The sequence below is a fragment of the Garra rufa genome, chromosome 17, assembly GCF_049309525.1.
Source record: "Garra rufa chromosome 17, GarRuf1.0, whole genome shotgun sequence".
NCBI lineage: Eukaryota > Metazoa > Chordata > Actinopteri > Cypriniformes > Cyprinidae > Garra > Garra rufa.
The window spans coordinates 24416468-24429786 of NC_133377.1; the positions used below are offsets into that span (position 1 = coordinate 24416468).

The 13319-nt window shown below is 35.7% G+C and overlaps 1 protein-coding gene across 1 annotated transcript in view; it reads left to right on the plus strand.

Moving 5' to 3' along the window:
* Window positions 1-13319, plus strand: part of gatad2b (GATA zinc finger domain containing 2B) — a 60207-nt gene that overhangs the window by 28819 nt on the left and 18069 nt on the right. Inside the window, exon 2 of the mRNA XM_073821861.1 lies at window positions 5673-6032. Coding sequence (XP_073677962.1) covers window positions 5674-6032 — 359 coding nt within the window. The 5' untranslated portion in view covers window position 5673. The remainder of the gene's footprint in view (window positions 1-5672; window positions 6033-13319) is intronic.

A 13319-nucleotide genomic window follows, 5' to 3' on the forward strand; every position in this document is an offset into this window, starting at 1 on the left:
GAAAAGCTTACAATTTGTGCCAGTTCATTTATAATGTCCATTTTGTTTTGTAAGAAATTCTTACATTGATCTTGCTATAAATTACTAGCAAGCTCTTTTTATTAGTATATTTTTATTTTATTAAGATTCTGATTCCTGAATTTTATTTCAATTAGGTTCTACGAAGTTTTACTTGATTCTTATTTACAAATTCTCAGTTTAGTAAGATTCCAATTTTGATTTTTGATTCTGATTCTCATTTTACTAGATTACAAGTTCTTTTTATTATTATTTTCTGTTTTGATTTGATTCTGATTTCCAGAATTCTGATTTAGTTTGATTCATTTACAAGCCCTGGTTGTTATTAATTTCTCTTTTTTTATTTGATTGAATTAGATTCTAAATTCTATTTGATACTTATTCACAAGCTTTCAATTTAATTAGATTCCAATTTGTATTCGGTTCTGGTTCTTAAAATCTTAATTTGATAAAATTAAAAATTTGGTGTGATTCGTTTACAAGCTCTTAATTTAATTCAGTTCCAGTTTGGATTTGATTCTGATTCCTAAAATCTTGTTTACATTTGATTCCAATTCAATCCAATATTTGATTCTCATTGACAACCTCTTAAATCAATTAGATTCCAATTTCCACTATTCCAGTATCTAAATTAGATTAGGAATTTACTGTAATTTATTTACAAGCTCTTGATTCCAATTTGTGGCAGTTAATATGGATAGATTTCAGTTACAATGTTCATTTTCTTTCCGTAAGGAATTCTCATTTTGCTCTGCTGTGTCAAATTTACAGCAAGTGTTTAAGACCCTTCCTCCTGATTTAAACTCAAAACAAATCATTTTTTAAATTTCATTAAGAGAACTGGTTCATAAGAGTCATTTGTTTCAGAAATCGTGCTCCACTGGTTGCAATGTATGTTTTTATTTACAAAAAAGTCATTCATTTGTGAATTGAAAAGCACTGTACAAATACATTTCTACACAGCTGCTGAAAATTGCAGTGTAAAAAATTTATATTTTACATAATGACTATAACGGATTGTTCAAATGGAAACCATTTTTATCCAGCCCTCATCCTTCTGAAAATGTACATACGTTTACCTTCTTAAAGTTTTTACTGTATAAATATTTATATGCAAGGTTTGCTCTCTTACTATATACAGGGGCCAAAGAATTAATACTGGGCAAGCGGCAGCACCTGATAATGTTCTACCTTTAGACTGAAGCTATGCGCAGAATACAAATGCATCAGACAGATAAAGAGGTTCCAGCACAAACAATAGCCTGCATAGAGTCCTGCACATTCACTGTCCAGACACTCCCCGTGTGTGTGCATGTGGGAGGGGGAGAGCCTCTCTCTGCCCTCTGGCCATGAAGGGTCCGCCCAAGCGTGCCTAACTAATAAAGACGAGCAAACACACACATGATCATTTAGATCTGTAGTACGTGACATGTCCAGAGTGCGGCAGAGTCTTATGTGTACACACAATCAAATCTGCACTTGAGCACGCATGACCCCGCAGTGCATGTGTGCGCTTCGCGTGGGAACACACACATACGCACAATCTCACACACACACACACACACACACACACACACACACACACACACACACACACACACACACACACACACACACACACACACAGTGATTCAGTCATGTTATAGACTGGCTGTTGGGCTCCCGTGTGGTGTGTTGTGCTTTTGTCCGGAGGGGAGAACAGGAAGTTAATGGCTGACTGTAAGAATGCAGCAGGAGAGATTGGCTCATCTGGTGCTTCAATAAACCAATGTCACCGCTGGTTTAAACCGTTTATTGGGTTAACCGTGTGTTAAAATCAAACACGCATATTATGCTGTTTTATATATGGCATCGTTTTGGAGTTTTACCTGTAAGCTTAAGAATTTGTAGTCCTGATGTGTCTCATATAGTACCATAAATTATATTTTAGGGTACAGCAAGCTCTGTCTCGTGGACGGAGAGGATGTCTTCCAGGCATTTCTGTCTCTTTAGCAAGACTGTGCTTTTTATCAATCTACTGCAATATAGTTTTCTCAGTCTGTCTCCTAAAACAGATTCTCTGTGCTTCAAAACAGAGCCGTTGCGTAGCAGTTAGCATGCCATGAGCTGAGTCAATTACCGAGGCACCAACATACATTTTTGAAACTGGAATTAAACCAAAAAAAGTTTCAGAAAATAATTTTTGGCAAATTGGGAACTTGAAATCTGTACTGTGTTCAGAGTGGCGAGTTCTCAGGTGCTACAGTAAACTAGTATGTTTCAACCGAACGAGTTTATCTGACGTTTTCTTATGTACTGAGAATTTGATTACCTGTTTTGCTCTACCTTTTGCTTCCCGTAAATTTTATGGGTCAGGCTTCTGGTCTTATCGGCGTCCAGCTATTTTTAGCTGTACAAAACAGCTTGTTTTGCTCCTTGAAATTGCAAATTGTTGTGTCTCTTAATATATTATTTTAGTGTATTATCTTAATTATGAGCACACTGGTTTGTAGTGCAAACAGTTTTACCATTTATTGCACGTTGTTGTTTTCATTATTTCCCTACAGCGGCTAATGAACCTGAATTTCACCCATATGCTTAATTCCGCATTAAAGAAACAGGTAGATACCTTATTCACTTTGTGTCAAAAAAATAAGATGCTAAAAGAGTAAAAATGCATCACCAGAGAAATCTAATTAAACTTCACTAATTGGTTAGTGGGCCTCATTCACTAATCATGCGTACCTATGAATTTGTGCATGAAATCTGCATACAAGACAGCATTTTCACAAACAAATCAAGATTCATCAAGAACTTATCTACTAATTTTTATTGTACATTTGCAGAAATGAAGTAGAAACAACTATAACTGTACGCAATGTACGCAAAAAATCATATATGCTAGGTGACTTCATTAAAGTACATTTTGTACAGATATTTCATTTATTTCATATATGCTCATATCTTGCTGTGTGCTCTCAAACAAGAGCATGTCTGGAGAGCTTTGTATGTTTGCTTAGAGTGACGAAAGTCTGTGCAAAACATTGCCTTATATGGAGATGTCTTGGGTGTGTTTCATGCAAATTACTCACCTTGGGCACTTGTTCGCTCATTTAGAATACTCCAGATTCATTAACATTAAAACAAGGTTAAGAACAAATTCATGTTCTGACATACAAGTTATAAATTAGGTGGACATTTTTCATGAAGTTCTCCATGTAAATGAGACCCAGTGATTTCGGCCTTCCGAAAAATGTTTTCGGTTGGAATTCTGGTGCATCACTAGTTCAAAAGCAGGTGGTAGGTGTTTGAATGCAGCTCACACTTTTTCTACATCAACATTTCTTGTTATCTATATTCAAATCAGGGCTATTTACTTCGAGAAGGCAAGGGAGGCAGTGTCTCCTCAAAATATTGGATGAGAAAAAAAAATTGTAGTACAAAAATGAAACGACACCAATATTACAAAATATAAGATTAAAAAGTGTATAAATTGTTTGTTTTTCTATATAAACATTGTCAGCGACACCAGCAGGTAAAGTTACAGCGGTAGTCGGCATCTCTTTTGCCTCCTCTGAGCCCATTGAGTTTTAACAGACTCCCTAAAGCGTGCAGTGAGTTTGGTGGGGGGTAATTGAGAATGAATGTGGGAAGTGAGAGGAGGTAATTCCTCCAATGCGATATAATTGGATATGAGTAGGTATGTAGTGCTATTATCAATATTGTGGTATCAGGATATCTCGATATCATCATGGTCACATGACGATAAGAAACAATAGGTCTCCCGGTGCAAAAAGTGTAGTTTTTAAAATATATTTTCACTTTTTATTCTAATATAAAAGGTCTTCAAAGTTGTGTTTTGGGCCATTTATGCTTTGGCACAGTATCTGTCAAACAAACTAAAAACCAAAAAAGCACAATAGCTTAATCCCTTCAAGTCTTTTTTTGCTGTGCATTTCAAAATAAAGCGTGCATTCAGGCGATCAGCTCGTGATCTGGTGTTTTCTGCGCCTCGGCTCCATTCACAGTAAATGCATCTGCAGTGAGTTTAGTGTGCATTTGGGAAAGCAATGACCACCAGTTATGCTTTGTTTTCATGGTAGATGGTTACAGCATTTCACTATTTGTTGTGAGACGCGTTTTTGTAAGCCTCTTTCCACTGAAGCTGGAGTTTTCCGTCAAAATAAAAGCTCTACTGGCATTTCTGTCAAAATAAAAGTTTGAAAGTGCAGTATGAATTGCTGACAGCTAGCGGTTTGAACTGGCAACATTACTGCAGTCCAAATTCAATTTCAAGTGTAGAAATTAGGTAGAAATAAGTATTGAAATTTATTTTGAAATTGAAGTTTTGTTAGTTAAGAATATGGGTTTTGATGAAGACTTTTTTTTCCAAGTCTTCATTTGTCTTTTTCTTTTTTTTTAATATTCCAAATCGAGATAATATCATATTGTAAGTATTCGTATTCTAAAAAGTAAAAAACTCACACACTTAGATATAACCGCTTTAAAATGACGTGAAAACATGATCTGTGCAAGTTTTCAGTGAGTAAACGGCTTTTAAGTAAATGTCTAATATTCACCGAGCTCTACTGACTGATGACTGATGTTATGAAAAATTGTAAAAAAGTTAGCTATTAAAAGGAATAGTTGAATATAAGTTCACAAATAAAATTATTTATTTTAGAATAAATGTAAAATGAGATTCAAATTTGGCTTTAATAAATAGAATATTGATGACATTAATGTAAAAATATAAAATATATATAATTTCTATACTGCTACTGTCACAAAATAAGGAAGTATTTTCATATACATGTAGATGTGTCTGCATAGCTGAAATTGCACTTTAAAATAATGAAAAAACTATAAGACAGGAGCAGGGAAAATGTTTATTTGTCAGCTGGAAGCATTGCTGTTGATCCACGAGTAAAACACCCCTTCATCAGAGGAAAAAATCCTCTAATTATAGTTCTTGAGTAAGACTTGTATCTTCAGTCCCAGTAATATGGTGCCAGAAATATGATCCCACAAGTGGGGAAGGTTGGTCCCCTCTCAGTGACCACTTTGTGACGTTGTCAGTGGGAGTTTTGGGAAGCTCCGTTCAGCTGCGTGTCTGCACTCAGAAATGACTCTTGTCGTAACAGGCGCTCAATGTGAGGCAGGGAGACCCTCTCTACTAGCAGCCCAAGCAAATTTCCTCAGTCAAACCATGAAAGTTACACTGATTTGTATGTAATGATCATGTAATTTATCAATTAAGCCTAGAGAGGCCTTGGTTCTCGAGCACTGTAGTCCACAGCCTCAGCACGAGGCAGACTAATGGCTCTGTTAAGTCTGTGGGCGTGTGAGGAGTCATAGTAGATCTCTCTCACTCTCTCTCACTCGCTCTCAGCTCTTTCGCTGTAAAAGAATAATTAAGTGATTTGCATTAGTCTCAAGCAGGGGAATTTATACTGATTCCTACAGATTAGGGCTGTCGCGATACCAAAGTTTCAGTATTTGATACCAGTCCCAGTAAAATCTCTTGATACAGCTGCGAAAATGAGTATACTGTATACACGCATTAAAATTCAATTATTTATTTATTTATATTTTATCAACTTTGCACCCACATTGATGCAATGCATGATTAAAAGCTTTTGCTCACAAATGTTCTCTCTCTTTGTCGCTGACAGGATGGAGCGGATGTCTGAGGAGGCGTTGAGGCTGAACCTGCTGAAGCGGGGTCTGGAGGCACAAGATGAGCGGGAAGAGGCTCTGGCCAAGCGCCTGAAGATGGAGGGTCACGAGGCCATGGAGAGGCTTAAGATGCTTGCCCTCCTCAAACGCAAGGATCTGGCCGCTTTGGAGGGGGCGGCGGTTGCGGCAGCCATGGCAGAGGGCAAAGGCCCCGGGGGCAGCCAGGGGCTGATGGGAGCTGTGGCCTACGAGGAGAAGATGAATGGAAGTTTGAGAGTCGGGGGCCATGGAGGTCCCAGTAAGAATGGGAAGGAAAACATAGTGGATGAGCCGGTGGACATGAGTGCCAGAAGGAGGTGAGGTTTAGGGAGAAAACATCTGTTTGTTTAAATGAGTACCGTATTTTCCGGGAAATAAATCACATATAACTATAAGCCAGATGAAAATTGTGTTGTTGAAAGGAAAATGTTGCATCTGTGTCTAAGTCAGGTTTTATTACATTCAGAAGTACTGGGAAATAGAACTAAATGTTTACAAATATAATTAAAAAAAAGTATTTTTCTTCCACTTACTCCACAACAAATTCTTTTTATATAATGTTATTTGGAACCAGTGTTATTTTATTTTTATCCAGGTATTATTGTAGTTTTTGTTAATGTTTTGAATCGGTTTTTATTTCCATTTTCATTTTATTTTTAAGTTTTTAGTTTTTGGGGTATATATGAAGAGTTTTTTTTTTTTTTTTTTTTTTTCTCAAAATAACTCAATTTTCAAAAATCGTATTTTTTCATTGTGGATTTTGATTAGGTAATCAAATTAGGTAATAACTAAAAAATACAGCTTACTAACAATAAAACACAATAAAAACATGATAACATAAAAAACATAATTTTTGAACATTTAAAAAAAATATGTTTATGCAGATAAACTACTCATATGATTTTATAGAAATTATAGAATGGAAAATAGTATAAATTAAAACAAACAAAAATTATTGTGTTATTCATTATTATGAATGCCAAGAGTAAATTAATTTATAATTTACAAAAATATGGTATGTAATAATACAATTTTATATATTTATTATTTCTAGTTTATTGCAATCTTTTCCTTAAAGCAGTTGTTTCAGGGTTATTATAGTCTAAAATGATGAAACAAAAAAAAAAAACACCTTTTCGATACTGGAAATAAAATAAATGTTAACTTATATTTATATATGTATGTGACCCTGGACCACAAAACCAGTCATAAGGTTAAATTTTACAAAACGGAGATCTATACATCATATGAAAGCTCAATAAATAAGCTTTCTATTGATGTATAGTTTGTTAGGATAGGACAATATTTGGCCGAGATACATCTATTTGAAAATCTGGAATCTAAGAGTGCAAAAAAATCAAAATACTGAGAAAATCACCTTTAAAGTTGTCCAAATTAAGTTCTTAACAATGCATATTACTAATCAAAAATTACATTTTGATAGGTTTACAGTAGGAATTTTACAAAAAATCTTAATGTAACATGATCTTTACTTAATTTCCTAATGATTTTTGACAAAAGAAAAATCAATAATTTTGACCCATACAATGTATTTTTGGCTATTGCTACAAATATACCCCAGCGACTTAAAGGTGCCATAGAATGGAAAACTGAATTTACCTTGGCATAGTTAAATAATAACAGTTCAGTACATGGACATGACATACCATAAGTCTCAAACACCAACATTTCCTCCTCCTTATATAAATCTAGTATTTGAAAAAAGACCACCGAAAAATAGGTCAATTCCAACATAACATAGACTGTTACGAAACAGTCGGTGGAGATTGTTAATAGTTACGCCTCCAACATTTGCATCGCCCAATCATCAGTAACGTCAGCACCTCAGTTAAACAACATGAGTCACTCAAGGGACACGGTTAGCTTAATGCTAGCGCTAGCCTGTTACATTGCTATACATAGGATTAGGGTTGGGTATCGTTTGAATCTTATCGATTCTGATTCCGGTTCCGATTCTGCTTATCGATTCCGATTTTTAGCGATTCCTAATTCCGATTCCAATATGATAAAAAAAAAATCCATTAAAAAGTTTTTAGTCAAACATATTTATTCTGTCTTTTGCCTATGGTTTTACCAAAAAATACCACAGAAAACAAACAACTCGTCTAATATAAATTTCAAACATTAAATTGTTAAAGACAAGTAATAAAATAGGAGCAAATCAATTAGCAATAGCATAAATAAATGAAACTGAACAAATGTCAGGTACAGAAATTGAAATCAAAAGTTTAAAAACGCTGCATAGTTTGCTTTTCATAAATCAAATATTGATTAGTCCTCATTAAATTTATAATAGATATTCAGTCAGTTAATGATTTTCTTTTGTTCTTTGATTAACATTTATGACAGGCGGCGCGTTTATTAGACTGCTGTCTCTTTAACACCGAACACAGACCTAAGAATACTGTTACACATGCGTTTTCTTTCTTATCTGTTTACGTTCACTCAAGACAAAAAAACGCTGTGTTTATGAGGATATGCTGACGTATTTCGTTCATACGGGTCAATAAATGTGAAAGAGAAGTAAGTCCCGGGCCGGAACAACCTTTTCTGCTGTGGAAATGCACGGAACTGTTTCGAGAACGGACACAGGTCGGGAGCCCGCATCAGGACAAGTACTGCTCACTGCAGAGCCAAATGGCCTCCAGCTCCACCTCTCTTGATGTCCAGCTCCACCTCTGAGTGAACAAATGGGTGGAGTTAAGGTTAGGGATAGGGTAAGGGGTAGGGTTAGGGTGTGGTTAGGTGTCTATCTCCACCCATTACCTCCAGCAAGGGGGAGCTGGAGCTCCAGCTCCTCCCATATGGCTCTGCAGCGAGCACCCTCTCCATCAGGACCGCTGTTCTCCGTGCTTGCGTTTCAGATGTGTGCGCTGCACGCAAACAATGCGCAAGTTCTTTTCTTTCCTCCACTTAAATCGTTTGAAAATCACATTGAAATGCGAACGCGGGAATCGTTAAGCGGAATCGAAATGCGCGTCTCTTATCGAATACCCGGTTAATGGACATTTGGAACCGGTTCTAAAATGGATATATATATATATATATATATATATATATATACATACACACACACACATATATACATTTATATATATATTAGGGCTATCAAAAATAATGCGTTAACGGCGTTAATTATTTTGTTGTTGTTAATTACGTCGATTTTTTTTAACGCATTTCACGCATGCACAGTGTGACGAATTATTTGTCAGGAAAGTGGTTGGGAGCTAGAGGCCAGATGGAACAAGGTGAGCCTATGGACGGATTCAAATATAAAAAGAATGATGATGGTACAGTTAACAAGTACAAGCATGTCTGCAACTGGAGTGGTTAGCAAAGCTTAGGTCCGGTTCTACTGGGGTAGACCGAAAGTAAAGCAATTGAAGATCTGGCAAACAATCCAGCGTGTTTTTGCAGCGTTGAGAAGTGTTGATTTCGAACAATTAGAAACAGTTTGTCAGAATTCACTCACCGCTGAAAGCGCCAGATTGGTTTTTATTGCTGTTTTGCGCGCTCGTGAATCATCTCATGACTAAGTGCAGACGCGATGTAAATAAAAGATTCATTGTGTAGTTTATAACGGAACTTTGTGAGATCTCTATGAACTAAGATTTGTGACGCTTTTAGTGATAATAAAGGGAGCGCGCTTTGCACTTTCCATGCCATAATCCATTCAGAATTTGTATGAAACTTTAGTTTTTCTTATGTTTTGGGAATTACATCTGCATAGTTATGCTGGGTTCATTCTCGAAAGAGCGGTGACTGACACAGTGATATCAAAGCAATTGACGGAAAAAAAAAATCCCCCTTAGTTCAATTTTGTATGCAATGGCAAAGTGTATATATTTAGTTTCGTTTTTTATTTAGTTAATTTAGAAAAAAGTTTGGAGCATTTTTTTGTTCGTTAAATAAGTTTTTGTTTTTTTTAACGAACAGCGTCCAGCTGAAGACTGATCATAGTCTGTTTGATCAGTTTGCCTTCTCAAATCATCACGACTTGCCTAAAATAAAATCTATAGATATAAAACAGTTCAAGTATAGTTTAAACGTTAAAGATAAATGTGCGCGATTAGGCGCATAGTTTGTGCCGAGAGTGGAAGATAAAGCCGCTTTGCAGGTCATCGAGGCACCAGCGCAATCGCTTGCATTTTTTCAGTGGAAGCAATTTAAATTTATCCGTAATTTTTGCTCACAAAAGAAAGAGTAATACATCAAAAAATTTTAGTGTTTTTATAAAATAAAGAAAACAAAAATGATGCGCTTTCTGTCGTCTCGTTCTTGAACAGGAGTGCTTAACAAAAATAAAGGAAATGCATGCCTCACAGACATGATAAACATATCTATAGAAAGCTTTAAATTATTACTTAACGAAATAAAACAAATCGAAAACAAAAACTTGTTCATTGTGTAATCCGTAAAGATAAATTTCTCTCTCAAGGCGCGCCCAAAAAGGAGATTGCAAGTCAGGATCTTTGCGACATTGACTCAGAATACACTTTATTAATAAATAATTCAGAAATGTCCTTACTCTTTCCCCGACACATTCATTATTTATTTTTGCCGGTGCTTTGTGGCAAGTTTCAGCCTACTGCGTGCGATTGAACCTGGATCTCTTCCAGCTGCGCCATCCGAGCCGGTCTCGAAAGTAAAAGCGAAAGTCTTGTGTTTCCACCAGCGTGGCATTTTTTTTTTTTCTTCACCATAATTGATGGATGTCTAAAATATAAAAAATAAGGAGTAGCCTAAAACAGGCCCGATGCCGGCCCTGACATAATATGAAAATTACGTATCTGTGTCCTGTTATTTATTTTTTGGTATGCATATCAGAAAAAAAAAAAAGGTTAGGATTCAGGTGTAGTTGCAAATAGTGATTAATCCTGATTAATCCACTGAAAATTCTGATTAAAATTTAATCATTTGACAGCCCTTATATTTATATATATATATATATATATATGTATGTGTATATATATATATATATATATATATATATATATATATATATATATATATATATATATATATATATATTTGTATGTTCATGTTAATTCACAGTACATGAACTAATGTTAAAAGATACAAAGTTACATTTTAATGTATGAATACTTATTTAGCTTAATATTAATTAACATTGATAAATGCTATTTAATTGTTGTTCATGTTAACTAATATAGTTAATGTTAACAAATGAAATTGGATGGCAGAATTTTATATATAGTGTGTATGTGTCTGTGTGTTGATTTTAAACTGTAACCCTTTCAATTCTGTAAACTTTAAATCCAAACTGGCAGAGGGTTACTGTGTATGCATGTGCCAACTGGGCACCGTTTTCCTAATTGATTCTTAGTTATGTAGCACTTAAGAGTGATGTATTATAACAGGAGTCACCAGCAAAGCAATATCCACATACAAATTGTACAGATAGGTAACGATGACATTTAAGCAGAAATGGTGGACGTAAAGCAAGCAATAATAACATTTTGTTATCATCATGAATCACATGTTCTTATCATCATCATCATCAGAATATAGGGAAAATGTAGCCGTTTTATATTATGGTTCACAGTTGGCATTATCTGAAGACCTTGCAGGGGTTAGGTTTTTATCTTCAAATGTGTTTAAGTCATCAAAGATCTTTCTAAAAGGCTAGATTTAAACTGGTGCTCGAGTAATATCAAGTTAGCTCAGAATTGGTATCCTGAGGTACAAATAGAAAATCAAAAGGAGAATAATTACCATAGCTGCTGTTCATAACATTTCAGGCAGTCTTGTGCATTTGATCAGATGTAACTAAAGTACAAGGTTATGAGATACATTGTATGAATGTTTGGCTTAGATAAAGCAGTCCTGCATAAAATACAACTTCTTTTTTTTATCTTATGTGGTAATGAAAGGTGTAAAGGTAAATATTCTTCATCATCGTAAAATGCCCTTAAAACAAAAATAAAAAATACATGCTCAAAGTGCAGAAGCTATGCATAAAAGTTTTATATCATGGTGTTTTAGGAGCATTTAGTAGTGTGCAAAATTAGTAGAGTGCCCTTCATTAGAATTTTTGTGTGTGTGTGTGTGTATATATATATATATATATATATATATATGTATATGTATGTATATATATATATGTATATGTATGTATGTATGTGTGTGTGTGTGTGTATATATGTATGTATGTGTATGTGTACAGTCGTGGCCAAAAGTTTTGAGAATTACATAAATATTGGAAATTGGAAAAGTTGCTGCTTAAGTTTTTATAATAGCAATTTGCATATACTCCAGAATGTTATGAAGAGTGATCAGATGAATTGCATAGTCCTTCTTTGCCATGAAAATTAACTTAATCCCGAAAAAAACTTTCCACTGCATTGTTAAGAAGGCTTCAGGCCGTCCAAGAAAGTCCAGTAAGCGGCAGGATCGTCTCCTAAAGAGGATTCAGCTGCGGGATCGGAGTGCCACCAGTGCAGAGCTTGCTCAGGAATGGCAGCAGGCAGGTGTGAGCGCATCTGCACGGACAGTGAGGCCAAGACTTTTGGAAGATGGCCTGGTGTCAAAGAAGGGCAGCAAAGAAGCCACTTCTCTCCAAAAAAACATCAGGGACAGATTGATCTTCTGCAAAAAGTATGGCGAATGGACTGCTGAGGACTGGGGCAAAGTCATATTCTCCGATGAAGCCTCTTTCCGATTGTTTGGGGCATCTGGAAAAAGGCTTGTCCGGAGAAGAAAAGGTGAGCGCTACCATCAGTCCTGTGTCATGCCAACAGTAAAGCATCCTGAGACCATTCATGTGTGGGGTTGCTTCTCATCCAAGGGAGTGGGCTCACTCACAATTTTGCCCAAAAACACAGCCATGAATAAAGAATGGTACCAAAACACCCTCCAACAGCAACTTCTTCCAACAATCCAACAACAGTTTGGTGAAGAACAATGCATTTTCCAGCACGATGGAGCACCGTGCCATAAGGCAAAAGTGATTACTAAGTGGCTCGGGGACCAAAACATTGAAATTTTGGGTCCATGGCCTGGAAACTCCCCAGATCTTAAAACTTGTGGTCAATCCTCAAGAGGCGGGTGGACAAACAAAAACCCACTAATTCTGACAAACTCCAAGAAGTGATTATGAAAGAATGGGTTGCTATCAGTCAGGATTTGGCCCAGAAGTTGATTGAGAGCATGCCCAGTCGAATTGCTGAGGTGCTGAAAAAGAAGGGCCAACACTGCAAATACTGACTCTGCATAAATGTCATGTAATTGACGATAAAAGCCTTTGAAACGTATGAAGTGCTTGTAATTATATTTCAGTACATCACAGAAACAACTGAAACAAAGATCTAAAAGCAGTTGAGCAGCAAACTTTGTGAAAACTAATATTTGTGTCATTCTCAAAACTTTTGGCCACGACTGTATATATGTATAATAAATTATAATATAGCATAAACTCTCAGTTGTTTTGCTTGATTGACGTTAAATGCATTATGTTAGTCTCTTTGGAATGTAAATTGTAGCACATTTCAGATTATAAAAAAGCAACTTATATTATGGGAAGTAGGGCATGTTTTTGCTGTATGGTGTTAAATTAAATTATA